General features: G+C 58.5%; 13 protein-coding genes across 13 annotated transcripts; 7 read left to right on the top strand and 6 right to left on the bottom strand.

Moving 5' to 3' along the window:
- Positions 1-1,124: 1,124 nt before the first annotated feature.
- On the bottom strand, positions 1,125-1,767 carry CcaverHIS019_0505920 (uncharacterized protein; the record flags this gene model as incomplete). Its single annotated transcript, XM_060601768.1, has 3 exons — positions 1,125-1,139; positions 1,316-1,673; positions 1,706-1,767. 3 exons carry the CDS (start codon positions 1,765-1,767, stop codon positions 1,125-1,127), a joined length of 435 nt encoding a protein of 144 aa, XP_060458229.1.
- A 150-nt stretch (positions 1,768-1,917) lies between these two features.
- Positions 1,918-2,578, top strand: TIM8 (uncharacterized protein; the record flags this gene model as incomplete). The annotated part of the gene is made up of 4 exons (XM_060601767.1): positions 1,918-1,962; positions 2,002-2,030; positions 2,089-2,184; positions 2,485-2,578. The coding sequence occupies 4 exons, from the start codon at positions 1,918-1,920 to the stop codon at positions 2,576-2,578; spliced, it is 264 nt and encodes an 87-aa protein (XP_060458228.1).
- A 691-nt stretch (positions 2,579-3,269) lies between these two features.
- GUT2 (uncharacterized protein) lies at positions 3,270-5,629 on the bottom strand (the record flags this gene model as incomplete). Its single annotated transcript, XM_060601765.1, has 2 exons — positions 3,270-4,556; positions 4,592-5,629. 2 exons carry the CDS (start codon positions 5,627-5,629, stop codon positions 3,270-3,272), a joined length of 2,325 nt encoding a protein of 774 aa, XP_060458227.1.
- Positions 5,630-9,222: 3,593 nt separating this feature from the next.
- Positions 9,223-9,969, top strand: CcaverHIS019_0505890 (uncharacterized protein; the record flags this gene model as incomplete). Its single annotated transcript, XM_060601764.1, has 3 exons — positions 9,223-9,276; positions 9,331-9,497; positions 9,624-9,969. The coding sequence occupies 3 exons, from the start codon at positions 9,223-9,225 to the stop codon at positions 9,967-9,969; spliced, it is 567 nt and encodes a 188-aa protein (XP_060458226.1).
- A 516-nt stretch (positions 9,970-10,485) lies between these two features.
- URA4 (uncharacterized protein) lies at positions 10,486-11,717 on the top strand (the record flags this gene model as incomplete). Its single annotated transcript, XM_060601763.1, has 3 exons — positions 10,486-10,520; positions 10,625-10,872; positions 10,942-11,717. 3 exons carry the CDS (start codon positions 10,486-10,488, stop codon positions 11,715-11,717), a joined length of 1,059 nt encoding a protein of 352 aa, XP_060458225.1.
- Positions 11,718-11,764: 47 nt separating this feature from the next.
- Positions 11,765-12,771, bottom strand: MTR3 (uncharacterized protein; the record flags this gene model as incomplete). Its single annotated transcript, XM_060601762.1, has 6 exons — positions 11,765-11,842; positions 11,924-12,073; positions 12,132-12,347; positions 12,399-12,504; positions 12,545-12,623; positions 12,654-12,771. The coding sequence occupies 6 exons, from the start codon at positions 12,769-12,771 to the stop codon at positions 11,765-11,767; spliced, it is 747 nt and encodes a 248-aa protein (XP_060458224.1).
- Positions 12,772-13,400: 629 nt separating this feature from the next.
- On the top strand, positions 13,401-14,484 carry CcaverHIS019_0505860 (uncharacterized protein; the record flags this gene model as incomplete). Its single annotated transcript, XM_060601761.1, has 3 exons — positions 13,401-13,406; positions 13,456-13,944; positions 14,314-14,484. The coding sequence occupies 3 exons, from the start codon at positions 13,401-13,403 to the stop codon at positions 14,482-14,484; spliced, it is 666 nt and encodes a 221-aa protein (XP_060458223.1).
- A 205-nt stretch (positions 14,485-14,689) lies between these two features.
- NIC96 (uncharacterized protein) lies at positions 14,690-17,522 on the bottom strand (the record flags this gene model as incomplete). The annotated part of the gene is made up of 3 exons (XM_060601760.1): positions 14,690-15,678; positions 15,715-16,687; positions 16,719-17,522. 3 exons carry the CDS (start codon positions 17,520-17,522, stop codon positions 14,690-14,692), a joined length of 2,766 nt encoding a protein of 921 aa, XP_060458222.1.
- An 865-nt stretch (positions 17,523-18,387) lies between these two features.
- On the top strand, positions 18,388-19,304 carry SEC4 (uncharacterized protein; the record flags this gene model as incomplete). Its single annotated transcript, XM_060601759.1, has 7 exons — positions 18,388-18,410; positions 18,452-18,483; positions 18,534-18,615; positions 18,722-18,770; positions 18,803-18,911; positions 18,944-19,151; positions 19,187-19,304. 7 exons carry the CDS (start codon positions 18,388-18,390, stop codon positions 19,302-19,304), a joined length of 621 nt encoding a protein of 206 aa, XP_060458221.1.
- A 427-nt stretch (positions 19,305-19,731) lies between these two features.
- On the bottom strand, positions 19,732-20,119 carry CcaverHIS019_0505830 (uncharacterized protein; the record flags this gene model as incomplete). The annotated part of the gene is made up of 3 exons (XM_060601758.1): positions 19,732-19,744; positions 19,784-19,800; positions 19,844-20,119. The coding sequence occupies 3 exons, from the start codon at positions 20,117-20,119 to the stop codon at positions 19,732-19,734; spliced, it is 306 nt and encodes a 101-aa protein (XP_060458220.1).
- Positions 20,120-20,379: 260 nt separating this feature from the next.
- Positions 20,380-21,835, top strand: ARG3 (uncharacterized protein; the record flags this gene model as incomplete). The annotated part of the gene is made up of 2 exons (XM_060601757.1): positions 20,380-21,725; positions 21,760-21,835. The coding sequence occupies 2 exons, from the start codon at positions 20,380-20,382 to the stop codon at positions 21,833-21,835; spliced, it is 1,422 nt and encodes a 473-aa protein (XP_060458219.1).
- A 1,001-nt stretch (positions 21,836-22,836) lies between these two features.
- Positions 22,837-23,926, top strand: CcaverHIS019_0505810 (uncharacterized protein; the record flags this gene model as incomplete). The annotated part of the gene is made up of 2 exons (XM_060601756.1): positions 22,837-22,957; positions 23,079-23,926. The coding sequence occupies 2 exons, from the start codon at positions 22,837-22,839 to the stop codon at positions 23,924-23,926; spliced, it is 969 nt and encodes a 322-aa protein (XP_060458218.1).
- A 198-nt stretch (positions 23,927-24,124) lies between these two features.
- CcaverHIS019_0505800 (uncharacterized protein) lies at positions 24,125-25,810 on the bottom strand (the record flags this gene model as incomplete). Its single annotated transcript, XM_060601754.1, has 3 exons — positions 24,125-25,378; positions 25,479-25,586; positions 25,619-25,810. 3 exons carry the CDS (start codon positions 25,808-25,810, stop codon positions 24,125-24,127), a joined length of 1,554 nt encoding a protein of 517 aa, XP_060458217.1.
- Between the last annotated feature and the right edge of the window lie 22 nt (positions 25,811-25,832).

Raw genomic sequence — 25,832 nt, 5'->3', positions numbered from 1 at the left:
GTCCGGATGGGCATTAATGCCCATGACTGGCACAGGCCGCAGGCGGCGTCTGTAAAGCGCGTGGCTCATACTCCTGTAGAGATCGATGCGCAATATGCGCCAGATGGTTAGCGTCATTGGTAGAGTGAGTGCCAAGCAGCATTATGCGGACGAGGAAGAGTGAGTGCCAAGTAGCATTATGCGGACGAGGTAGTGTGAGAAGCCACGGTAAGGGGAAGCGCGAGAACCAAGCAGTGTCGCAGAACAGCACACTTAGAGAACTACCTAGCCTCCGCACCATCCGACCGCGCTTAACTTGCCCTCCAGTGTCGAGTGCAGGTGGGCCTGCTTTGCGAAGATCAAGACTTGTACGTTGAGCGACAAAGGAACTAGTCCCCAGATCAACCAGCCATTTCAGATCGGAGCTGGCCGAGGGAGGAAGTGTCAATCATAAGTCACGTGATTTACCACGTGATACGCAATCGTACCTTTTATTGCACTCCCCCGGTACGAAACCTCTCGGCCGAGTAACAGCCGGCCCAATCACTGTTCAGAGTCGTAAAGTCGCCACATCTTTCGTTTTCCGAGTCGCCGCCAAGGCTCTGCCCACATCAGTATACTCTCCAGTACGTCGCACAGCCCATAGCTGTCGCCGGGGGTTCGCCCCCGGCACAATTAAAATTGGAACGATACAGAGAAGATTAGCATTGCCCCTGCATAAGGATGACAAACAAATGTTCAGAGAGGGCCGCTTAGGCGGTAATATTTTTCCTCTTTACTGCAGCTCGATGATTCTGCAACTGGAGGCTTCAAAAGCGAGTTTTGAACGCATTTTTGTGGATTCAACTGCATGTGCCACACTGACATGCGTGGAACAGAAGGAAGGATGGGCGTGGGGCGTGGGGCGTGGGGCAGAATGGGTCGGCGGATCAACGGTTCAAAGCTATCTTGAGCTTGTTGTGGCCTCGCACCTCGTGTCACCACCCACCTTCCTCCACCTTGGTCGGTGACTGTTGTGGAGGTGCTTTCAAGCTAGGGGAGAACTTGTCGCTCGTCACAATCTCATCTTCTGAAGCATACATGCACGTCGTATAATGATAATACAAGAACTCGATAGCGGCACACCTTGCGGCATGCCGCTCCCTTTAGCCGGGTCCGATCTGGAGTCAGCTCTACTTGATCCCATTGCGACTGCGACTGAGGCCACAATTCCGACCGCCTTCCCTGTTCCACCCCCCTTCCCGCTCTGCTCGCTCTCGCAGCTCTGCGCGCCTTCCTCGCTCCCGCCGTTGCCGTCGCTTTGCTTGTTGTTCCTGTCTCTTCCGGTACTACTCACACGAGGCATGTCGTAGTGCTCGCTCATCGAATCCAGGCGCGCATTGAGCTGCGCTACACGATCCTTGTGCGAGAGGTGCGCGGTCTTCTTGACCCGCTCATCGCGACGCTTGCGCTGCACCTCTTCGAACCGGCGCTCCGCCTCCGTGATTCGTCTCCCCGAGCTCCCAGACGGCGGAGGCGCGGGCGATGCAGACGCGGATGCGCTCCCACGCCGGTCGCGACGGCGCTCGTCACGGTCGCCGCTACGCTCGTTGTCGGAATCACGCCCGCGCTTCGAGCTCTCGGCCGCGATGGTGACGTCTGCCTCCTTGCGCGCGCGGTCATCTGGCGCGTGCGACTTCTTCTTCTTCTTCTTCCTGCCATCAGCTTGAACCAGGATGAGATGTACTTGTCGCTGTCGCCCTTGAACTTGAGCGATCCGCCCGGGCGGGGCACGGCGTAGTCGCTCATAACTGACAGTTGGATGATAGCTCAAGGGTGGGATGTTCAAGTTCGAGTTGGGTGGCGAGTCGTGACCTCATAGCAGAGGGACCGTTTAAGATACTTTTCGCTGCTTGAAAGTCGACCTGCGGCAACCATCCTTCCACCACCCAAAACATCATGAGCGCAGAGCAGCAGACCCTCCAGTTCGACGCCGCCACCCAGGTGCGTATCATCTACGAAGAAGACAGCAGCTGACGCCAGGCTGAGCTCCAGGAGTTCATCGAGACCGAGTACGTCGACTGAATTTGGAAGGCTTCCTCCGACAAATGGACAACACGCTGACCCCAGGCGCGCCAAGGCCAAGATGCAGGCCAGCATTCACGAGCTCACGGACCGGTGTTGGAACACCTGCGTGACAGGCAGCATCAGCTCCAAGTTCTCCAAGTGAGTGTGGTGGAGAGAGGACAAGTGGCGTTGCTCCAAGAAGAGAAAGCAACTCGTGCCCCGCTCCAAGAAGATTAGAGCAACTCGTGCCGTCGGCCGTCAACCGTTTGTGCGGGCCTAGGGGCTGTCGACTGCCCAGTCTGAGGCTTTCTGGGCTGCGGAGGACCATGGAATTTACGTTTTCCCAACCCAAGGCTTCGTGGGTGAGGCTCGGTCTTCAGCGAGCCTCTCAAGACCGAGCCTCTGCCCGACATAGATGCGCTCTCTCGCCGCGTCCCATTTCTCCAAGGCTGACCCCAGGTCCGAGGCGTCGTGTCTCGAGAACTGCGTCGACCGCTTCCTTGACACGTCCCTGTTCATTGTCAGCCAGATCGAGCAGCAGAAGCAGCACTAGACGCATCATGTATCGCATGTACGAGCCGGCCAAGCAAGCGGGCGAGCACGACGGAGTTCAAGTGATTAGCAATGCAGCTCTGGCAGTGGCGGGTGGCAGTACCCCCTCGACCCCGCCGTGCCACAGAGGAGGAGGCTTTTGCGACAGTGCATGGTGTGCGAGGAACCCCGTCGAGCCAGAGCGCGGCGATTTACGTACTGCCAGTCCTGTCTCGAACTGTGTTCCCCTGCTACGACCGCTGAGTTTCAGTCTCTGTCTCCAGGTCCATTGCTGCAAGGTGGCCTGGACTTTGTGGCCTGGATGGTTGCCAGGAGCAGGTGGCGCCCGTCGATTGTCTGGCCCATCATGCAGAGTCATCGTCACTGCACAGTCTCGGCCTCTCACCTACAATGGTGTCCCAGATTTTGGCTGGTAATGGCAATTGCGATGCGGCCGTGACTGCTACAGGACAGGCTTGACTGTTACAGGACACGCTCCACTGCTACAGGGCTGTTTCTGCATGTCACAGCCCTCTGTCAGTCGGCAGGGCGTGGGAGGTGCCGGGCGTTGCAGACCTGAAGAGCCGATCTACTGTCACACAGAGTCTGGGAAGCGTCGGTTGATGAACTGATACATGACTGAACCAAACCTATGGGCATAATGTCCCTTGAAACACAACCTTTCAACTTGCCAACATGTCCCGTGCTCGCACTTAGGCGCCACCACCCGAGCGCTCGACCGAGATACGCGGCCGCTGCTCCTTGTCGTCGCCAAGCTTGGCGAGGTGAGTAAACGCCGAGTCGAGCTGGAGCTCTTTGAGGCCAGCAGCAATATCGAGGAAGTCCTGGAAATCGACGGCGCCCTTACGCGTAAAGTCGACTTCCTTGAGGATACTAGCCGCAATGTCGGGGTTGGCGTCGTACCCGGCATTCTTCATGGCGCGCAGAATGTCCTCGCGGGTAATACGGTCGTCGTGGTCCAGGTCGAGGCTCTTGAACTGCTCCTTGAGGCGTGCAAGCTCCTTGGGACTGAATGCGGAACGGGCGTACAGCGCTGCCTCCTCCTTGCTCACGAGACCCAGAACGCCAATCTTGCCGTTGCGCGCACGCACGTCCTGTAGCGTAATCTTGGTCGAGGCGGGAAGACCCATCGATTTGAGGAATTGGACGGCGTCGTCGAATTCAGCGGCCTTGCGTGTCCCGTCCCACCCGAGCTCCTCGCCCATGATATCGATCACACGGGGAAGCGTCTCAAGCGCCACCTGTACGTTGAGGAAGGAGATGCGGGAACGGCGCGCGATAAAGTCGGTCGCCTTGAGTGCAAACTCGTGACGCACGGCATAGCGACACTCGGCTTCAATGTACGGGTACAGTGGCGACAAGCGCTTGCCGTACATGGGCCAGCTCTCACCCGTTGGTTCTGCCATGGACGCCACGGTCCATGCGCGGTCACCGTAGCTCTCAGCGAGATGCTTTGCGACAGCCGTCTCGAGACCAAACTGCTGGATGAGCTTGATGTACATGGTTGGAGACCAGGCGTGGGCACCCATCAATTTGATGTGGTGCGTCTGGCAGGGACCGTTGGGCTTGAGGTTGAACTCCTTGATCGCGGCGTCGACCGTCTCCTCGGCCATCTCGCGGTAGGTGGTCCACTTGCCACCAGCAATGGTGAGGAGGCCACCCTTTGAGATGTTGATCATGTGGTTGCGCACAAGCGACTCGGTGTTCTTGGCTCCAGGGTCGCGCACAAGGGGACGGATACCCGACCACGCTGACAGGACGTCACCACGGCGCACCTTGATGTCGGGCGAGAGGTAGCGGCGGACCTCGTCGAGGATCCAGGTGATCTCCTCTTCCGAGGGGATGGGGTTCTGGCTCACAGTGGTAGGCGAGTCGGTCGTACCGGCAATGACGTTGCCCTGCCACGGGAGGAAGAAGATGACACGTCCATCGGACGTTGCGGGGTCGAGCAGGCCCATCTTCCGAGGTCCATAGTAGTTCTGCTGTGAGCCATTGTTCACCATGCGTCACTCACCGGAAGCGTGATGTGTACACCCGAGGACGGAGCAACAATCTCCTGGACGCTGGGCTCGTCGAGTTTGCGCACGCCGTCTGAGAAGGGCCCAGTGGCGTTGATGACGCCGCGGCAGCGCACGTCAAACTCCTCCCCAGTCATGCGGTCCTTGAGAGTCGCGGCGCAGATGCGTTCCTCGCCTGCACGGGCGGGATCAGGCTTCTTGTGGAGGGCAACAACCTCGCACTGGTTTGCAACGATCGCACCATGCTGCACCGCTGTGGCCACAAGCGAAATGTTCATGCGCGAGTCGTTGTGCTGGCCATCATAGTAGACGACGGCGCCAACCAGCCCGTCGGGCTTGAGCATAGGGAACGCCTCGAGCGCCTTGCCCTTGGTCATCCAGTACGAACTCTCCATGTTCTCCTTGCCTGCGAGGATGTCGTACGCCTTGCAGCCGGCGTAGTAGTACGGGAGCTGCCACCACGCGTAGAGCGGCAGGAGGATGGGAAGCATGTGAGAGAGGTGAGGCGCTGTCTCCAGGAAGATGCGGCGCTCGCGCAGTGCCTCCTTGACGAGCTTGTACTGCTCATAGTCGAGCTCCATGACCGCCTTCTGGAGGTAGCGCACACCGCCGTGCACGAGCTTGGTACTCTTCGACGAAGTGCCAGACGAAAAGTCGTCGCGCTCAACCATGGCGACCTTGAGACCACGTGACGCGGCATCAACAGCCGTACCGGCACCTGTCGCGCCGCCGCCGACAATCAGGAGATCAAACACGTCGTCGTCGTCGTTCGGCTTGACGTCCTTGGGCACCATGCCGGGTTCCGGTCCGCCGTGCGCTGTGCGCTTGATGAACGCACCAGAGGAGCGGAGGTGGGCAAGCATCTGGTCGCGGCTCATGGGCGCCCAAAGGGGCGAGGGCCGGCGCTTGGTGACGGGGGCATCGGACGAGTCGAGTTGTGCCCGTTTTTGCATGTACAGATAGGACCCGCCGACGACGAGCGCGGTAGCCGTCACGATCGCGGTGCGTCTTGGCTGGACAGCGACGCGGAACATGCTGTGCTAGGTGAGTGGGGTGTGTTGGGAAAGATCCTGGGGATGCAGGCGATTGCAAGAGGGCTGTAACCACGAACGGACCCGCGCGGTGAATAGTCTAGGCACGGTCTCAGTGACGACTAGTTGGCAGCACGTGTTCTGGGAGAGTTAGGTCAACCAGTGCCGTAATGGTGGGCAGAGCGGTTGTTGGGGATGTTTCGAGTTGTCGTGAGTTGTTGGTGGTTTTGGAAGGAGTGTAGTGTCAAGGTGAGAACACGTTGAGATATAAAGAAAGATCTGATCTGGGACCGAACGGGAATTGTGTATTCTCGTTTGACAATCAAAGCCGGCGGCATTCTGAATGCGAGCGAGCCCGGCCCGGACACGGCCCGCTCCGCTTTCTTCTCCATCCACCCAACTCCCCAACTCCCCACTGCCGCGCTGCCGCATTCCCAACTTTTGGTGCTGCGATGAATATGCCTGGGAGCTGTGCGGAGCATTCGACTCGGATTGCGAGATATTTGAATCCATCAAACGTGGGCGGCTGTGAGATTGAAGATTGAAATATATACACATCGGCTATCAAGGTTGGGGATGGAAGGGTCCAAGTTGGGGATGCTTATTAGCTTGGTTGCAAATACCCATCAAAGTAGAACCCGAACAAACTCGCTCGCTTCAGCATCCATAACACCATAACAAGGCTGTATGCAATGGACAGCAGCAAGTTGGGGATGAGATCGTTGGCACCTCGCATCATCCCCAACCCTACCCATGCCATTCTTCTCGGCTATCCCCAACATGCTAGCGTCGATTCAACAGGCTCCACCAGGACTTAACCAACCAGCGTCCATCCATCTAACGGTACGCAGTGGTGGGCGCTGTGCTTCTGCAGCTTGGTCATGTCCTGTACGATACTCAAGTGAAGGGGTGGGTGGAGGAGGTGCCAAACGGCCATCATCGGTTTTCGCACAGACGCGCACGGCCTCTTCGGTGTTTTCCAGATCGGCAGCTGCCTATGCTTCTCTTGGATCTGTACATGACGCGATCTGCGTTTACAAGATCACCATACTATATATCAATACCCCAAATGTACCCAAAACGCCACGCTGCGTGGCTGGGGTCTAGTTGCTTAAATTCCGGTGCGCAGGTCCTGACGCAGAGCGGTCGTGAGCTCGGTATGCCCGTGTTTCTATCTGTCTAAACTGGGGATTGGAGGAGGGATCGTGGCGCATCGCCATTAGGGTGACGTATCGTCCGAGATGACATTGTCAAGTCCGAGGCATGACGAGTTCGCGGACCGCTGTTCCGTTGGAGCGCAATGCCTCAACAGAGGCAATGCGATGTCAGTGGCGCTGCTGCCAAGCTTCGGAATCCCCACTAACATTCTGAACCCTCCTCCGAACAGGCGAGGTGTTGTTCAGTCTCAAGCTTTGTTCCCTTCAGGTGACTAACTAAAGGTGCGGGACAATTATTGTGTTCCGTCTGCTTCCGATAGAACATTATCTTCGGCCTCAATGGGAGGCACTAATACGTCTAGTTTGTCATCAGTGTCCGGACTCCGCAGCTGTCCGCAGCGGGGTCGGTCTGTCGATTTCAGAACACCGATAGCCTGGTCATGTGGACTCGAGCTGTCCGAGGCCGCACTCTGGCCCTTGACAATGACAAGTCGATGAACCGGACATTACGCATCCGCAGAGTCAGATCCCGCGGGTAGCTTTAGCAGCTCCAGGATCGCGTTGAGGGGCCGGTCCCGTGGGGCGCACGGCGCCCGCGCGGCGAGGCGGAGGCCGATGGCGTTCCTTCATCCAGCCGCAGTCGGCGAGTGGAGCTTGCGGTCAATGTTGTCATCTTTGGAAGCCTGTAAGCGGTCCGCCTTTCCGGCAAGAGAATAGATTAATCGGCCTTGCGCGGAATCAAGATCTGTATGATCCTATGCGTCACCAAAGTATACCCAACCATTGAGCTAGTGCTGTACCATCATCACCACAGGTCAGGCAATGAGCAAGACAGGGCTCCATCCCAACTCGGCGCCTCTGACGTGTTGCAAGTCGAATAGTCTCCGAAATGAATTTCGACCCCCAGTACGCCCGATCACCGAGTAATCGCGTGGGTACCCAAGAACAAAAAACTAGAACAAGCATCGGCCACATTTACGGCCGACATGCGAGTTTCGTTGACGTCAAGTGACTCCCTACTTACCCGGTTGCCAGCGGCGTCATCAGCTGACGACCCTTGCCATGTATGTTCCCCTTGCCCTTGCTCCCCTTGTGCCGCGGTACCGACGTCGTACGCGCATCGTCGCCTGCCGGAGAGTTTCGTGGCGCCAATCAAAACGCAACAAGCTCTTCAGGCACAGCGGCAGTGATGCGTTAGAAGTGTCATTGTGCTTCACGCTGATCGACAAGGCTGCCGAAAGCTTGACTGCGGCTGTGCGGAACAACAAGTACGCTAAGTCTAACAGATGGAACCAACCAACCCCAACAGTAGGAGGACGCTAGAGTTCTGTCGATCGCCAAAGGTGCTAGTGCAATTAAGTAAGTGAGACTTTCTGTCGCTGTGTGAACAACCTCATGTACGTACATTAACACCGTGCCACGCGACGGCATTCCAGAACTACAGAACCGAGGTGCTTTGCTTGAGAGCTTGACGACACGCCGGTGGCGAGAAACTTGGCGGGCATGGGAGCGAGGCAACATGCACGTGTAGCGGCGGTTCCGACGACGCACGCAAGCTGTCAGCCGACTCTCGTCATCTGCTCAGCTAAGCTAGTTCAATCTCAGGGCGGTATGCACAACATTCAGGCCAGGAATGACGCGTGCCTCAATCCCACAGTGCCCTTGCGCCCCTCCTACGTAGGCCCGTATCCCAGCACTGTGATTGTGTAAGCCAAGCACGCCAGCCCCGAGCCATTACTTCCTTGTTCTTGGCCTGCTGGTGGCAGGCATGTATTTCTGGCAGCGTAACCGAGGCAAGAGCAAAGCAAGCACGCTAGCGCGAGAACAAGCCCCCGAGAAACATCGTGATGAATGAATTATATATCGTACCCCTACCTCTCCGTCCGTTAGCGATCCCCTTTCCCAGTCTCCCAACACCGCCCCCGTCAACATTGGTCCTCTGTCGGCATACAAAAACACGCAGCCGCTCAGCCAACGTTCTCAAGAAGCATTCCATAATTCCTCCATAAATCCAACGCCTGTATTTCGTCATCCCGTACCGCCCGTACGGGCTCCCCGCCAGCGAAATTCCCCCCGATATTCACCAATTCCCCTTTACCAAAGTCAAAAATCCGACTCCGCTTGCAGAGTTTTCTCGCCAGTAGGGACTTTTTGCGTTAAATCTCGTGACTGCCACATAACGCGAACGCACACAAAAGCAAGCGCCACGCCTAAACAACGCACATTCCAATCCATGGTCCTTGGCCCCAGTCGTTTCACTAGAAAACCAACTCACCCATCAGGAACTCGACTCGGGTGTCTCCTGAATGGCTTGGACCAAGCCGATCACACCCATCATTCATAAGAACAAACAAAGGCCCTCGAGTTGCACAGCATCACTGCATCACCACAATTGCGTCGTTGTAGCAAAACGCGCTCCATACAACGCCCGGCGCGAACATGGGCTGGCTCGACGTCTTCTGCTGCTGGCGCCGTGCCGATGGTGGTGTGAGTGTGAGTTAATCGTCAACAGACGCGTCTGTGCCACGACTGTGGCTGAACTCGCAGGACACCGAGACTGAGGTCCTGGTTGCGCCGGCACGTGCGCGCGCGCGTGGCACGTCTGTGACGAGCCAGGACGGATATGGAACCATGACAATGAGCGTGGCAGCGCCGAGCCGCGTAACCCACGCTCAGAAGGAGCGCATGGCGGAAATCAGCCGCGCTGCTGGGAGGTGAGTCTACGTGAGAGCCAGTGGGGTATCGAGAGGGAGCGAGCAGAGAGTATGGTTACTTGTAGATCCCCTATAGAGCTCGAGGCGCGAATCGAATAATGTGGCGTGTGGCAGGGCTGACTTCAGCCACATGCGCCCGATCAGCGGGTACACTGGCCGCTCGGTCTCTCCTCTCTCAGATTCGGCCACATCTTCACGCACACCCTCTCCCTCACCACCACGTCCCGAATCTTCTCCTCCCGGCGGTATGATTTCCCCAGCACACTCGGCGACATCACGTCGTTCCCGCGCGTCCTCGAGCCGACACAGCTTTGGCTCGCGGCCACGCGTAGTCTCGGCCCCCGACGAGGTTGTGCACAAGTCGATCTTTGACGGTGTTGCACCTCCTCCGAGCCGCTCGCAACCGACTTCACGACGATCAAGCGGAAGCTCGAAGAAGAAGCGGCGACGCGTTACCGGCCCCAAGCCATAACCCTCCCCTCCCTACCACTACTCCACAACGCCCCTCATTTCATATTTCATACACATACACTACACGGTAGATGGCGCTGGCCGCCGGGTTTACACGCACGCACGCACACGACACGAACGACATGACTGTATTCTAGTGTATGCAGAGTTTCCTCATGGAGTGTCACGGGAGGGGTGAGTGAGGGGCGGTGCGGAGCGGAAAGGAGTCACGCCGCCAGTGTCAGGCAGGCGTCACAAATGCCTCATGCTGAGCTAACGTAACTACGTAGGACCTGCTCTACTTTGTCCCAGGAGAATACTTTTGCTTTTGTTTACAGACTCGGGATCTTGGTTTGGCAGCAAGTATTGTCAGAATCAGAATCGAATCGAATACGTCCCCGAAGCTGCTGGGAACTCCAGCGGCTCCGCCGGGCCCCGGACCATTCCTGTTCCTGTGGTGGTTCCTTGGTATACCCGTCTCCACCCAAAAGTTCGGACGGATTTCGCAACTCAACTCTAACAGTTTATTCAAACCATCATGTCCGACACGATCACGCTCCCTGCGCCCGCCGAGTGAGTCTGTGTGAGGTGCCGTCCAGATACGGCACTCGTAATCGAGCGAGTTCCTCTCCCGCTAGTAGCATCGGTTGCGCCGCCCTCTCCACCGCTAACCCCAGCTTCCATGTCCACGTCCGCCAGGGCGCCATGTGCGAGCTCGTGACGCCACACGTCGCCGCGGGCGGTGTCCGTACCGCCTACGTGATGCCCAACCTCGTCCCTCCTCTCACCAAGACGGAAGCCGTGCTCGAGTACAAGAAGGAGCTGGAGCGCATTGCGCCCAACGTGGAGTGGCTGATGACGCTCTACCTCCACCCCGAGGTAACGCCTGACGAGATCCGCAAGGCCGCCAAGGCTGGTGTGAGCGGTGAGTAGGCCAGACCAGACGTGCGGGCCAAGCGCACGCCATGTTATCGGAGAGGACATCTGATATCAGGCGTTAAGAGCTACCCGCGCGGTGTGACGACCAACTCGTCCTCCGGCATCGAGGACTACGGCGTCTACTACCCCGTCTTTGAGGCGATGGAGGAGGAGGGCATGGTCCTGAACCTGCACGGCGAGGTTCCCTCGGACGACGAGAAGAACATCTCGGTTCTCAATGCCGAGAAGCACTTCCTCGAGCACCTGCGTAAACTTGCCGCCGACTTTCCCAACCTCCGCATCGTCCTTGAGCACGCCACCACCGCCGAGGCGGTCGAGTGTGTTGCTTCCCTGGGCCCCAACGTCGCGTGCAGCATTACTGCACACCACCTCTGGCTCACCATCGACACCGTCGCTCCCCAGCCGCACCACTTCTGCAAGCCCCTCGCCAAGGAGCCGCGTGACCGCAAGGCACTGCAGGGTGCCGTGCGCTCTGGAAACCCCAAGTTCTTCATGGGCTCCGATTCCGCACCCCACCCGTCGGCGTCCAAGATGCCTTCTATTTCCGAGGCCGGCGAGCTCCACTCGTGCGCGGCGGGATGCTACACTTCCCCCTACCTTATTCCGCTCGTCGCTACTCTCCTCGAGAGCTTCGGTGCGCTCGACAAGCTCCAGGGCTTTGTGAGCGACAACGGGCGCGCGTTCTACAAGATCCCTGCCAAGGCTGGGGAGGAGGTCGTTATCCGCCGCCCGGCTGTGGCTGTCAAGGTGCCCTCCAAGCTCGAGGGACACGGGAACGAGGTTGTGCCCTTCTGGGCTGGGCGTGAGCTTGGTTGGGAGATTGTCAACTAGACGAGGTTGTCATCTGCATGCATGTGGATCGAATATACAAGGTAGTTTTATTGCACTCCGTCAAAAAGCGCCACGGCGACGGCATCGTGTGCAGATGTCGCTCCGGCGAGAGCAGCCTCGACCATCTGGTGTGAGCGCATGTTTATGCTCCGAATGCGAAGCTGAGATAGAAGCCAGACAACTTGACGTGCCAGAGAAGTACTCACGTCGCACACGGCGTCCAAATCCGCCTCGCCCGTCATGTGGAGGCTCGTTGCGCGGCCAAGCGCAGGCATAGCGCCGAGGGTGAGCGTCGCGTCGGCGCCCGTGCATTCAGGTCCAGAGGGGTCGAGGAGGGCCGTTGAGCCATGGAGAGCCTGATGTCAGCTCGTTGACAACATTCGAGCAGGTGCTGCTGAGGTAGCCAAGACTCACGACGGTACTTCCAACAGCCAGACCGCTGAGGGGAATCCCGGCATCCGCGAGAGCTACACATGCCGCACTCAGTCCCGCAGCGAGCACGCTCGCATCAGAATCGCCCTCGAGGACGTAGATGTGCACGTCGACGCTCATCTTGGGCAGGAGATGGAGGTGTACCGCGGGAAGGAGGAGGTTTGTGAGCACGGCGGCGTGCGAGACAGGCTCGGTGTCCTAAAGTCAGCTAGAGACAAGAGGTATGAGACCATGGTCCACTGTACTCACCCGTAAAGGCGCGCGCCGCACCTGACTCGCAAATGGCGCAAACTTGACTTCGACATTAAGCGTCCCCGTGCTCGTGAACGGTGGTGGGCGGGGGCGCGGCCCGAACCTGTCATCAGACCTGATCAACAGGCGGGCAGGGGACTTACGCAGAACAAGCAATCTTGACCCCGTCCGCCTCGACATATGCGCTCCCATTGGCCTGGGTCACGAGGCCGGTCTTGATGACTACATCAGCGCAGAAGATGGGCGACTCACACAATGGCCGCAGCTCGTCATTGCCGCGCGAACGGGATGGTCCTGCCGTCGTGGAGAGGTACACAGGAGGTTTCGAGTCCTCGGGAGCTGGGATGCGGCGGCGGTCGAATGTTGCCATTGTGGGATGGGGAGTGAGGTAGTGAGGTGGTGAGGTGGTAAGTTGATGGGCGGTTGTGGATGGTGGAGGTGATTTTCTTCCGCGTCAACAATCGTTACTTTGCCAACTTTTCAGTCCACGTCTGACATCCAGCACCGGTCCAGCATTCAACATCTAGCGTCCAGCACCCAAGTTCCAGCAGGCAGCACGTCAAGCAGTAAATCAAGCACCACAAGTTCATAGTCTACACTACATACACACACACTTACCCATACACACTCGCACCAGAGTTATGTAGGATTGTAGGCAGGACCAAGGCCGGCACGCGCACAGCAAAGCAGCGCGCACCGTAAAATGATCCTGTCGTCCTTCTGGGTCCTAGTTGTAGATGAGCAGCGCGTAGACGCACACAGCTCACACAATAATACGGGACCGTAACAATTTAATTTGAAGAAGAAGAGCAGGATGCGCTCAGAAGCGGTTTTATGCCCCCCTCAAAGTCACAAGTCACGTGATTCGACGCGCCACCCCGTGGGGTGACGTCTTGCCGTATTTGTGGAGTTTGGGGAATGAGGACTATAAGACTATGAGTCACACGTATTAACTCAACTCGTAGCATTCTTGTGTTGTATTCCTCTCTCATCCTAGCCATGGCTGTAAGTCTACACGCCAGTATAGCTGACTCAGCGTTCATCTAATCCTCAGCGCTCGCCCAGCCCAACCAACGACCAGCGCTCGCCAGCCATAGACCACCTCTCCCACTCGCAGACCTCGGACGACCCCCTCGCCCTCGTACATACCTCTCTCTCTCTCATCGACTCGGGCATCGACCTCCTATCCCACCTAAGTGACGACGGGCAGCTTACCCACGCGTCCGTCCTAATCCCCGGTGGCAGTGTGGGGAAGCATTTCCGGCACGTCGCCGAGACGTTTGACGCGCTCCTCGCCGCCCTCGATCCCGAGTACTATGGCCATACTACGTGTAACCATGGTGGTATTCCCACAGTCGACTACGATATCCTTCTCCCTCCCTCTCGTGGGGCCGTTGCGCGCGATCTCGATACTTGTCGCGCCGCGATGGGAAAGGTTCGCGCTGGGCTCGAGGCGATGACTGAGGGGGAGCTGGGCCGTGAGGTCGACGTGCTGGCGGTTACGCCCAGTCGGCAGTGTATGCGCTCTACGCTGGCGCGTGAGGTGAGTTCAGGGTGGGGTGGGAGGATGCGGGGTGGGAGGATGCGGGGTGGGAGGATGCGGGAAGGAGGGCGGAGATGTCCGGGGCGCGTTGTGCGATCTTTGGGGTAGAAGCCAAGCGATTACACGACGCGGCCATCGCGAAGCAACCCCGCCGTGTGATCGGGGCACGAGGTGGGAACAAGCGCATCCATTCTCCAGCTGCGGAGAAGCTGGTTGCTGGTCGTACAAGATATCGTCTGACATGGCTATATACTGGTTGCCGGTGGCGATCAAGACGTGTCAATCTCGCCAAGCCTCTCCTTATCACTCGATCGCTTCCTTCAGTCCCACGCTTGTTTTCGTCCCATTTCGCACGCCCGCTGACCGCAGCTATGGTTCTGTGCGCTCCACGCCATCCACCACTACACCATGATTCGCACTATTTGCGTGCACGAGCTCGGTATCGCCCTGCCCGTCGAGTTTGGCACCGCGCCCGCGACGCTCCTCCTCCGCCCGCGTGGATGGAAGCCGCCCGCTGAGGTGTGGAAGGCCAAGCTCTAGCTTGGCTAGTACCGCCATCGTCGACGTAGGGAGGTGTAGCATGTGAGTATAGAGGGGAGAAGCATGAGAGAGGAGAAGCGCCGTAGATGGCTGTATATAATGTTGCTTGTAGTATGAATGAATGCATAAGACACCTGACTGCTCTATCACCCGCCATACACTGGATTACACCACAGGCTGGGCTCGCTACACTCGCCACCACCACCTAGAAGAACGCACTCAGGCTCGACAGCTGGCGGTACACGTCCGGACCCAGTCGGAGCCGCAGCGTGCTCGCAAACTGGATGAGGCACTGCGCCTGGTGCTTGAGCGCGCTCAATGCTTCCATCCGCCCATGGTCGCCGTACGGACTCTCCTTGAGCTGCTGGCTCAGGCGGTGGAGGCACTTCATAGTCGTAACAATCACGTCGTCCAGGTTGCTGACGACGGGCTGGTCGAGCATGCGGTTAAAGTTGGCCGCGTAGCGAGCAATGCTCGTCGTGTCGTTGTCGAGCGGGAGCAGGTCCGTGCTCCTGAATGTGTCAAGGGCGAGGTCTGGCCGGCCAGCCGCAAACTGTCCCAAGCCAGCCTTGAGCTTGAGAAGCACCTCGAGCGTGTCCCAGTTCCGGCTAGAGATGCGGGAACGCTTGGCAAAGTCGTTGGCGTAGACGTCGTGCACGCGGGCTGCCAAACCCTCCACATCTGAGACGCCGCCAAACGCACCAGAGAGGGCAGCCTGCGCCTCAATGGGAGCGCCTGGCTGGCCGAGCGAGTGGCCAAGCGCATGGTTCACCGCGTACACCACCTTGTCATAGTCGGCCGCGAGGTGGTAGAGCTCGACCGAGTTAGTGAGGGAGCCGTCGTGGGCCGCCTGGTTGGCTGCTGCGAGCACGACCTCGCGGATGTAGTCCTTCTCGCTGCCAAGGCGCAGAAGGTCAAGATCCCGTTCGATGACACCCTGCTCCTTTGTCCCGTCCGCGCGCACGCTGCCAAGCAGCTTGCCCCAGTCGCGCGAGCCAATGACAATCTCACGCACGAGGTCGAGTGCTAACTGCCGCTGGGCCGGGCCAGTCGGCGCTGGTGCGTCCGAGGCCAGCGCGACGAGGTACGCGTACTGCAGTGCGCTCTGGGGTTCGACCTTGTGGAACGGACCGATGTACACCTGGATAATGCGCGCAAAGTTCAGCGCGGGGTCCTCCCCATCTGCGCCCGTCACTGCTGTCAGCTGTTGAAGGTCAGGCGATAGCTCACAAATGTCCGTCTCGTCTGCTGGCGGCACGCGCAGCAGACCGTAGTACTGCAGCGCAATGGCAAAGTGAACCGCGTCCGTTTTGAGTTGCGGCTTCGAGTAGAGGTATCCCACGGCGCGCTCGAACTGCGTCGTGAGGAGCAGCAGGTTGAACCACAGGAACGGCTTGGAGCCGCTGTCAAACTTCTCGCTGCCGTACTTGAGCACGAGGTTGCCGAGGTCGGCAACGTCGTACTGCTCCTGAGGTGGGTCGCCGTCCTTGTTCTCGCGGGTGAGGCTGAGCTGGAACCACATCCAGTCCTCGGTCGTGACCGCCACCTTGGCCGTCTTGCGCTGAACGTCGAGTCGCCCGACAAGCTTGTACAGAGCAAACTTGAACTGGTCGGCCTTGGGATTGGTGCGGATGCGCCCGTTAAAGTCGGCGAACAGCTGGTCGCGCAGGTTCTTGGGAATACGGCGTTCAGGCGAGCTGAGGAACGCCTTGAACGCGCTCGGGAACGACCAGTCGTCCGTGAAGCTGTGCATGTGGTCCTCGACAAGGGCGAGGGCTTCAGAGGGGTGTCCAGATCGAAGAAGGTAGTAGAGGTGGGCCCAGAGCTTGATGCCGTCGATCGTCTGGGGGTTGAAGCGCTCCTGCTGCTCCTTGGAGTGCAACGTCACGTCCACAAACGCGCGCACCTTGTTGGCGATACCGGGCACGCCACCAAGATTGGCGTCCTTGGGGTTCTTGGCGATCGTCACGTCGATAAAGTCCTCAAAGTCGCGTTCGAGGTACGCTCTTGCCCCGCTCACGAGACGCCCATGCAGCGCGATGCTGGCATTGCTCCCGCGCGGCGCGAGGTACGCCTGCGCATACTGCCGCTCGAGGACAGGCTCGGCGGTGCTCGGCCCAACTCCAAACTCAGCCTCGCGCAGCGACGATTCCTGCGTCATGTACGCGAGGATGTGGTACCCCTTCGGGAGCATGGGGTGTTTCTGCATCAGCGCTGTCTCGGGATCAACTCACTGTGTCGTTCTTGACAGTCGCCTCGAACGCCTGGCACAACTCGAAAGGCTCGCGCCGCAAGCGGCGCTGGTTGAGCATCTTGACAACCTTGTCGTACTTGATCGCCTTGTTGTGCATGGCCATGCCGCCCTCGCGCTCGCCCGCCGTACTCTTACCCAGCGTCGACTGTGCAAGGGGGAAGCGACGTGTGCTGGCGCTGAGGCGAGAGCGGCCGAGGGTGCTCGTACCAACCGCCGACTGCGCGCCACTCGTGGCCCGCGCGAGTTCATCATCTGTGACGCCAAGCTCGTCCTGGAGCACGCGGTTCTTCTCAGTCTCCCAGCTCGAGAGCATGCGCGCCTGGAACTGTTCCTGAAACGCCTTGACCGTCTTCTGCCGCTGCCCCTCGATCCCGCTCAAGATCACCATCTCGTGCCAATTGCGACCCCACGCGCCAACATCCGTGTCACCGACCGCGTACGCTGGCCCGAGGTCGCCGAGTGGCGCAAGGCGGCCTCCTTGCTTCCGCCGCCTGGGGCGGCTGGGCTCGGCCGTAGCGAGCTGGGCAATCTCGTGGCTAATGCGCGATGTGTTGACGCCGAGGTTGGAGAGGAGGGTGTGGCCTTCAGCAATAGTTGCCCTGGAGCGCTTGCCCTTGCCGGCGGCGGCCTCGCTCATGCGCTCAATCTCGTCAATGTTGAAGCGGATCTGGGGGAGCTCGGGATCGTAGTCAACATTGTTGAGCGAGTTGGCCTTTGCGAGGATGGAGGAAAGGGTTGCGGTAGCTGGAGGCCGCGCTGGCCCTCCAAATGTCGACGACTGCATGGCGGAAAGGGGGTTGGGGGAAGGTTATTGTGGATGTTGATATTGATTGGAGTCTTGTTGATTGTTGGTGGTGCCAGAAATCAACGAGTGATGAAGAGTGCCACATCACGTGGATATGGATGTGACTGAGGTATCTCCGATTCTGTAAGGGGAGGCTGGGGCTGATACAGTTAGCACAGCGGTACAGCGGTACAGTGGCGCGTGTCTAATAGTCAGGGTTAACTAAGTAACTAGGGTGGGGCTTCACGTGGATGTATTCTCACCCTGGAGTCGTACGGTGGGTAGGCTAAGCTCACCTGTCCGCCTCCGATTAACCTCCCTCCCCACCTCCCCACCTCCCCAGATCGCCGGCCATCGTCAGCGTCTTTACTGCTAGAGTGGGTTGAACGGGGCCCGATGCTATGCAACACAAGACAATGTCTAGACTGCGGGCCGTACAAAGTGAAGAGATTGCAGAGGGCCCTGACTATAGTGATTAAACGATGCTACCACCATCAGTCAATCTAGAAGCAATCAACAGGTAGAGATTACCTGTATTGTACTGTTACATACAGTACCATAGACCTTGTAGTTTACGTTTTACAACTCGCGCCACTCAACTCATCATCGCATCTCTCAACTCAATACACCCCCATTCTTCTTCCTTTGCTCGCTTCGTCTCTTCACATCTCGCCCATTCCTACACCCTCAACCCCCTCAACCCCCTCAACCCCCGTCACCCTTCACCCTATTGAACCCGGGACCCCTACACGTCTACACGTCACGTAAACACCCCGTGCCCGTCCACAACTTCCATCTTCCACCACTTCATTTCACTTGACCTTCCTTCGCCAAGCTCAACCTTCTTACTGGCGTCTCTTCCACCATGGCCGGTCCTCACTACGACTTGTGCGTCCCATGCACCTCAGACGATCTGTCGCTTACCCCAGCCTTATTAAGCTCCTCCTCATCGGCGACTCGGGTAAGCACTGAACTTGCTCCCAATGTCGATTACTCTTACTGACGTGTCAGGTGTCGGCAAGTCGTGTCTGCTCCTGCGCTTCTGCGACGACTCGTGGACCCCTTCGTTCATCACTACCATTGGCATCGACTTGTGCGTAGACAGAGCAAGGAACGCGTGGACGCGCTGCGGCTATGAGACCGCACGTCCAACGCACCCGCTCCGCAAATACACCGCACAGAGCGCTGACACCGTGCAGCAAGATTCGGACGATTGAGCTCGATGGCAAGCGCATCAAGCTCCAGATTGTATGCGCCCCGCTGACCAAGCTGACGACCAGTGGGACACGGCCGGCCAGGAGCGTTTCCGCACCATTACGACCGCATACTACCGCGGTGCGATGGGTATCCTGATCGTGTACGATGTGACCGACGAGAAGAGCTTCAACAGTGCGTGAAATGCGGGACGTGCTGACATGCAGACGTCCGCACCTGGCACGCGCAGATCGAGCAGCACGCGTCGCCTGGGGTCAACAAGATCCTCGTGGGCAACAAGTGCGACTGGCACGAGAAACGCGCCGTCTCGCTCGAGCAGGGCAAGGAGCTCGCCGATGAGTTTGGGCTGCGCTTCATCGAGACGAGTGCCAAGGCGAACGAGGGCGTCGAGGACGCCTTCTTTACCCTTGCTAGGTGAGGTTGAGGCAAATGCCGGTCTGACACTGCAGAGACATCAAGACACGCCTCATCGATTCGCAGCCCCAAGCAGAGCAGCCCACCGCGCCCAGCGGCGGCGTCAACGTCAAGGACAAGCAGCCTGCGAGCAACCAGGGCGGCTGCTGCTAAGCCGCTGCCGCACGGCCTATAGACACGACGCAGCGCAGCGACCTGTGCTGTTCCCGGTACGACTCTCCACCCGCGGACATGGCGCCGCTGTGTTATGATAATATCCTTCTTATCACATTCCTACTCGGCTATGTACTGTACTGATTCGACTGGGGATGAATTCTAGACACGAGGGTGGGGCGGAGGGTGGGACAAGGGATGGGAGCGATGCAGAAGCGAGAGTCAATAGGAGGCGAAGATGCAGAAGGGAGCGTCGTCAGAAAGAGGGGCCCGTCAGAGAGAGGGCCATGACATGCTACATGTCTCCATGGTAGTCTTAAGAAGTCGAGGGCGGCGTCTCGCGCCTCTATGCTTCTGGCGCGACATTGCAGTTGTCAACAGCTAACAACGGCCAACAGCTCATGAAAGACGAATGCATGGTACTATGCTAGGTGGGTATACTGGGGTCAGTTTGGCTCTGTCATATCTGCAACACTCACTTTCTGCAAACCTTCTCCTACTCTCCAGAGTTACTGAGTACGCTTGCTCCCTCCATAAACGCGACCAGTGGGCTCGACGCCCGCGCCCTCGGGACGCCTGCGTGCGCACGCAGCCAGCCCCTCCTCCTCCGAAACGTTGCGAACAGTAACGAGCTCCTTGATACGCAAGATTTTCCCGGCCGCCGTAGGTCCGATGGGCTGCACGACGCTCTGGTGCAGCCGGGAGAGTCCGAGAGCCGCGACGGTGGCTGCCGAGGCTGGCGGAAGGCCGCGCGGGGACCGCACGAGCGTGATGAGGTAGTGGGTCGAGTTGAAGGCGGCGAGAGAGGGGCGCATTGTGGAAGTGAGAAAGGGTAATAGAAGGCCGAGTCGATGTAGATGGAGCGAGTCGATGGAGATGGAGCGAGTCGATGTAGGTGGAGCGAGTCGATGTAGGTGGACTTGACTTGTACTTTGGAACTCGCAAAGACGGAGGGAGGGCAACTTTCGGCCCTGATAAGATCAGTAAAAATGACGTGGATCGCCGGTGGAGGTCCTTGACTCGTCCAAAAGTCAATGCAAGATGGATTCGAGTCTCCCACAACCTCCTATCTACCATGCTCTCGCTCTCCCGCACCTCCCTCGCACGCCCTACGGCGGCGATTGCGCGCGCAGTCGTCGCCGCCCCCAAGCGTGGCTACGCGTACGACCGCCCGTCCTACACCGAGCGCCCGAACCGCCCTTACGGCGACCGCCAGACCCGTCCCTCTTTCGACCGCGGTGAACGCCCGAACCGTCCTTATGGCGATCGCGGTGACCGCCCGAACCGCACCTTTGGCGACCGTCAGGACCGTCCGTTTAACCCGAGCCACCGCGGCAGCAACCAGGGAAAGCGCTTTTCGGAGACCGTTCTCTACCTTCCGAATGGTGTCGTCGCCAGGCGGACGCCGGAGACTGCGCCGGTGCTGCTGACCCTCGCCGACCGGTCTGTCGATGAGATCACTGCGCTCATCCAAGGAGCGCTCACTCTCAAGCTTGTGCAGAAGAACTTTGGCCCTCGCTTTCTCGGAGACAGCATGCGCAATCGCTCAATGGCCATGACCTTCTCTAAGCGCAGCACCCGTACCCGCGTGGCGACCGAGACAGCGACGAGCAGCCTCGGCGGCGTGTCCATGTTCCTTGGCCGTGACGATATCCAGCTCGGTGTCAACGAGAGCCTGTACGACAGTGCCAAGGTCATTGGCTCAATGGTGGACGGTATCATGGCCCGCGTGGCCAAGCACGAGGAGGTTGAGACTCTCGCCAAGCACTCTGGCGTTCCCGTCATCAACGCCCTCTCGGACCTCTACCACCCGACGCAGATTCTCGCCGACATTCTCACTCTCGTCGAAGAGGCACATGGGCCCTTTGTGTTCCCATCGCAGGTGACGACCAGCGAGGGCAGCAGGTACCACTGGATGCACGAGTGGGTGCGCAACAACGTCGACATTCCCGGTGCGCTCCGTGGTAAGAAGATGGCGTGGGTTGGCGACTCGAACAACATCTCCAACGAGTTGCTCGTTACGCTCCCCCGTTTCGGTGTTCACTTTGCCCTCGCCGCGCCCAAGGGATACGACACGATTGACCCGCGTGTCAAGGCCACGCTCGAGGCACAGGGTGTCGCCGACATGATCACGTACACCAACGACCCCGCTGTTGCCGTCAAGAACGCTGACATTCTGATCACGGACACGTGGATCAGCATGGGTCAGGAGGACGAGACGGCTGCCCGCCTCAAGGCGTTTGAGGGGTACCAGATCACGATGGACATGGCTCGCACCCATGGCGCAAAGGAGGGATGGAAGTTTATGCACTGCCTCCCCCGCCACAAGGAGGAGGTTGACGACGAGGTCTTCTACTCGGACCGTTCGCTTGTCTTCCCCGAGGCCGAGAACCGCAAGTGGACCATCATGGCTTGTATTGAGTGAGTTTAGTCGAGAACGAAAGCTGACAAACAGTGCCATGGCCGGCTGGTGGTTGCCTGCGCGTAAGAACCGCATGCGCAAGGCTGATGACATGGTCGAGGAGGCCTAGGCTCAAATACTCGTACTCAGTCCAGCGGGAGCAGATAGTTGCGACGGGATTGTTGGCAAATTGACTTTCAATCGCAACGACTTGGAGTAAGCATGCAGCGTTTCCAAGAAACAGGAGAGCAGAAGATGGAAGTGATGAACAAGTTGAATGGCAAAATTCTTGGCACAGTCTAACGGCGAAGATAGCTACGTTTGTCTGTCTATCGCATTGCCTAACCTAACTATTCCGCGCCAAACAGATCTCATATCTAATGTCTGTGGTGTGCATGTGATGCTAGAGGCCGTTGTCCCGCCTCGGGTGGAGGCTCGATTGCCAGATGTGCATTCCAAGCATCAGCATAGCGTCTCACGTTTTTTTTCGGGGCACATGACAACACATGTGTTAATGAGTCTATGTGCCGCATCCTAGCGAAACTATGCAGAGCAGCTGTTCGAGTGAATCAATTGCAGCTGACGCAAAATGATGCTTGAGTGATACATGGCGCGGTTAGTTGAGAATCAAATGCGGGGCCAAAAGTAGATACCGGCAAAGGGTAAAGAGTTTACCCAACTTGACCAACTGACGTACAAACCAACTGACGTTTGTTTGGTCAATAGGTCGGTTCAGTCTGCTCCAGCTGCTCCAGCTGCTCCCCTCTTGACCTCTTGCTCAATAAAATAAGTGCATACCTCGTATCCTTGACCCTTTGCATTTCTCAACCATCGACTCATTCACAACAATTACGCTCTACAATCACACGACGACTGCGACATTCGTCCGTGCATTTCATTGAATCCACGATTCCTATCTTGGCACGACGCGTTTGACCCTTTCCTCACCGTCCCTTTCGATTCCCATTTCACTTCACTCACTTTACTCTTTCAAACCACAGCCACAAAGTAGTAAGCATTCTCTTGACCCAATCTCTTACAACAGTGGCATCATTCACACCCGGAAGGCCCCACTTTATGCGCGACCGACGCCGCCGATCCACCACCAGTTCGAGGCGCCCACATAGCTTTATGAGTGATGGGCCAGAAGCGTATTTGAGCGATTGGGAGGAGGAGGAGGAGGAGGAAGAGCAAGTTGAGGTCGTGCAGCCCGTTCGGAAGGATGAGCCGATGAGTCCTGTTGCTGTCGTTCGTGAGTTGACTTGGCACTCCACACTACCTTCCCTCTCCTCCCTTCCCCCAACCTTCCTCCACAACCCCACAAACCCGTGCTCCAAGCCCTTCCCTCACCCTGCTCCGCTCGCTCACCCCAGTCTACGTCGTCTTCTTCTACGTCGTTTGGCAGATCCTCACGCGCGCCGACGACACCGAGATCCTCGAACACCTTCCCAGCGGCTCGCCGCTGTTCACCGCCCAGCCGTCTTACGAGCGCAATAACCCCCCTGCGCCCCAGTACCAGCTGCCATACGCGCTGCAGCAGCTGCCCTCACCCCTTCCTCCGGCCGAAGCGCCCTCGACGTGGCGCTGGGTCCTCGCGTCTCTCATCTACCCGGTCTACATCGCCATCACCCTCATTGCCATCCCCCTTCCCTTCCTCCTCAACGCCCTCAACCTTTTAACCAACATAATCGCCACAATCATTTACCCCATCACCTCGACCTTCCGTCTGCTCGCGCGCACATTTGTGCTCGCCCCGCTCATCGTCGTCAGAGACTTCCTCTCCGCCCTCTACCCCGTCTATGTGTTTGTCGGAGGCGTCGTCGGCGTGGGAGCGTTCCTTGGCGTCGCGTTCGGTTGGGCGGGCCGCATCGTCCTGAACCTCGTCCTCCGGCCCCGTTCGCGTCGCCGCAAGGGTGGACGCTCCAAATCCAAGCGCCGGGCCGGTACATTGTCGAACGAGGATGACTCGCCACCCACTCGCCGCCATTCGCTCCCGCCCCAGTCTTCGACATTCGCGAGTCAGCAGCGCTCGCGACCTGTCTCGGCCAGCTTCGAGGATACAGTTTCCCGTCGCGCGTCGGGTAGCTACGAGCGCCGCTTCGTGCCGATCGTCGACGTGATCGAGATCGACGACGGCGAGTACCTTCCGTACGAGCAGTCACATACCACGGCGCGTCAAGGCGTTGTCCTCGGCGTTCGTCGGCGCGGCGGACGCGTCTGATCGCCCGCGCATCTAGTTGTACAAAGCCCGCGACTCGTATCTTTGATTGTAACTATTCCCCTACCAACCCTCACGCGTTGGCGGCCACCTGTGAACCTCCGTGCCGATTCCAGTCACGTTTGATACCACTATAACGATATATGTGAATGTTTTGGGTCCATGCATTGTTATCTATGCTATGTCTATGCTGTGCTGCTCCTAAAAGAGGACCTTGGTGTTGTGGTACATGCTGAGCATGACGCTCATGCCGTCACGCGTCGTCGTGGCCTTGATCGCCTCGCGTCCCCCGTACTTCATCACAAACTCGCCCTGCGAGTACACGTTGATTGCGCGGCGCCGGAACCCGCGGACGCCCGTGAAGAAGTCGTTTGACAGCTTGCCGCGCCCCTTGCCGCTGCCGTCGGTTGCGCGGCGCGACGGAGAGTTCATGATGAGCGAGTACGTGTCACGTAGCAGTTCAAAGTCGGTCGGGAAGAAAATGTCAAAGTATCCCTGCTTGACGAGGAACGTCTCGCACGGCACCATCGTACCTCCGTAGCGCGTCTGTACTACGGGCCCATTACGGCCAGCGACGGCGTCTGGAAGCGTGTCAAAGTCGGCGACGAGAAGGCGGTGGTTGGGAAGCTGGTCGCGCAGGCGCTCGAGGAAAGCGACCGCCTTGGTCGGAACAAACTCTGGCGGGGAGAGGTTGGGAGCGAACGGGATCTGCGAGTAGACCTTGCGCAATGTTGACGAGGCGAGGAGGGGCTTGCTGAGCGGCGGCTGGGTTGAGGGACTGGGCGGCAGGAGGCGGCGGTATGCGAGGACGCGCCTGAGGAGTGGATCGTGCAGAGGCTCGTAGTAGACGCTAAAGTCGCCGCGCGAGTCAATGGCCACGCTAGCCTGCATGGGTTCGAGCGTGCCCATATCGTACCGAATCATGTCGTGTGAAAAGTTGTCAAACACCTCGCACGCAACAACATAGCAAGGCTCAGTGCTCCCTCCTTGCCACTTGAACACGTCCTGATTGATGACTTCGACGTTATCGAACCCGGCCGCCACCGCCCGCGACCGCTGGATCTTGGCGAGCGCCCCCGAAATCTCCACGATACGATACTTTGTCCGCGCAAAGATATCGGGGTACTCCTCCTTTAAGAATGTGAGTGCGTCGATCATAAACGTCCCGTTTCCCGCACCGACTTCGTAGATGACAAAATCGTGGGGGTAGTGGTTGAGCTTGTATGCGTTGACCATTGCGGCCGTGAGGGCACGCGCATAGTGCGGCTTGAAGAGCTCGGTGGGGGTGTGCCACACCTGTCGTCCGAGCCCAGATTCGGCGCCATACTCGCTCTCGTAGCGTTCGGCAACGCGTTCCTGGAACTCGTTCTGGTCTCGGAATGAGCGGAAATCGTACCCCTTCCCATCGGGAGGTGTGAAAATGGACACGTTCTTGCTAAAGTAGCCGTAGTGTGGCTGGGGTTAGTGAGCGGCTGGCGGAGCGCCACGTATGAGTCGATGCCGGGCCATGGTGGAAAAGTGCGCGCAGCTAAACCAACACGCCAGCGTAACTCACATTGTACAAGCTGTCGTCGATAAAGTCGCGCACAAGCATCCGCACCTTGGTCGGCGGCTCGCGGAAATTGGCCAGCTCCGTCGCCGTCACCCTCCGATACTTGGCCACCTTGGATCAGCCCCATTCAAGCATTGTAATACCTCAGGATCAGCGACGGCATCGAACGTAAGCGACGTGTTGAAGTTGTACACGGGCGCCTCTTTCTTATCCTTGTTGGGAGGTGCAGCCTTTGGCACTGGCGGTGTTGGTTTCCTAGGCGCTGGAGACGCATACGCTCTCCGCCCAACTAGAAGAGGGCGTGGTGTGCGCAATGCCCGGCGCGCGAGGTTCATGGTGCTGTTGATGTTTGCAGTG

The sequence above is a fragment of the Cutaneotrichosporon cavernicola genome (assembly GCF_030864355.1).
Source record: "Cutaneotrichosporon cavernicola HIS019 DNA, chromosome: 5".
NCBI lineage: Eukaryota > Fungi > Basidiomycota > Tremellomycetes > Trichosporonales > Trichosporonaceae > Cutaneotrichosporon > Cutaneotrichosporon cavernicola.
The sequence above is the reverse complement of the archived record's forward strand: the minus strand, read 5'-3'. Positions and strand labels throughout refer to the sequence as shown.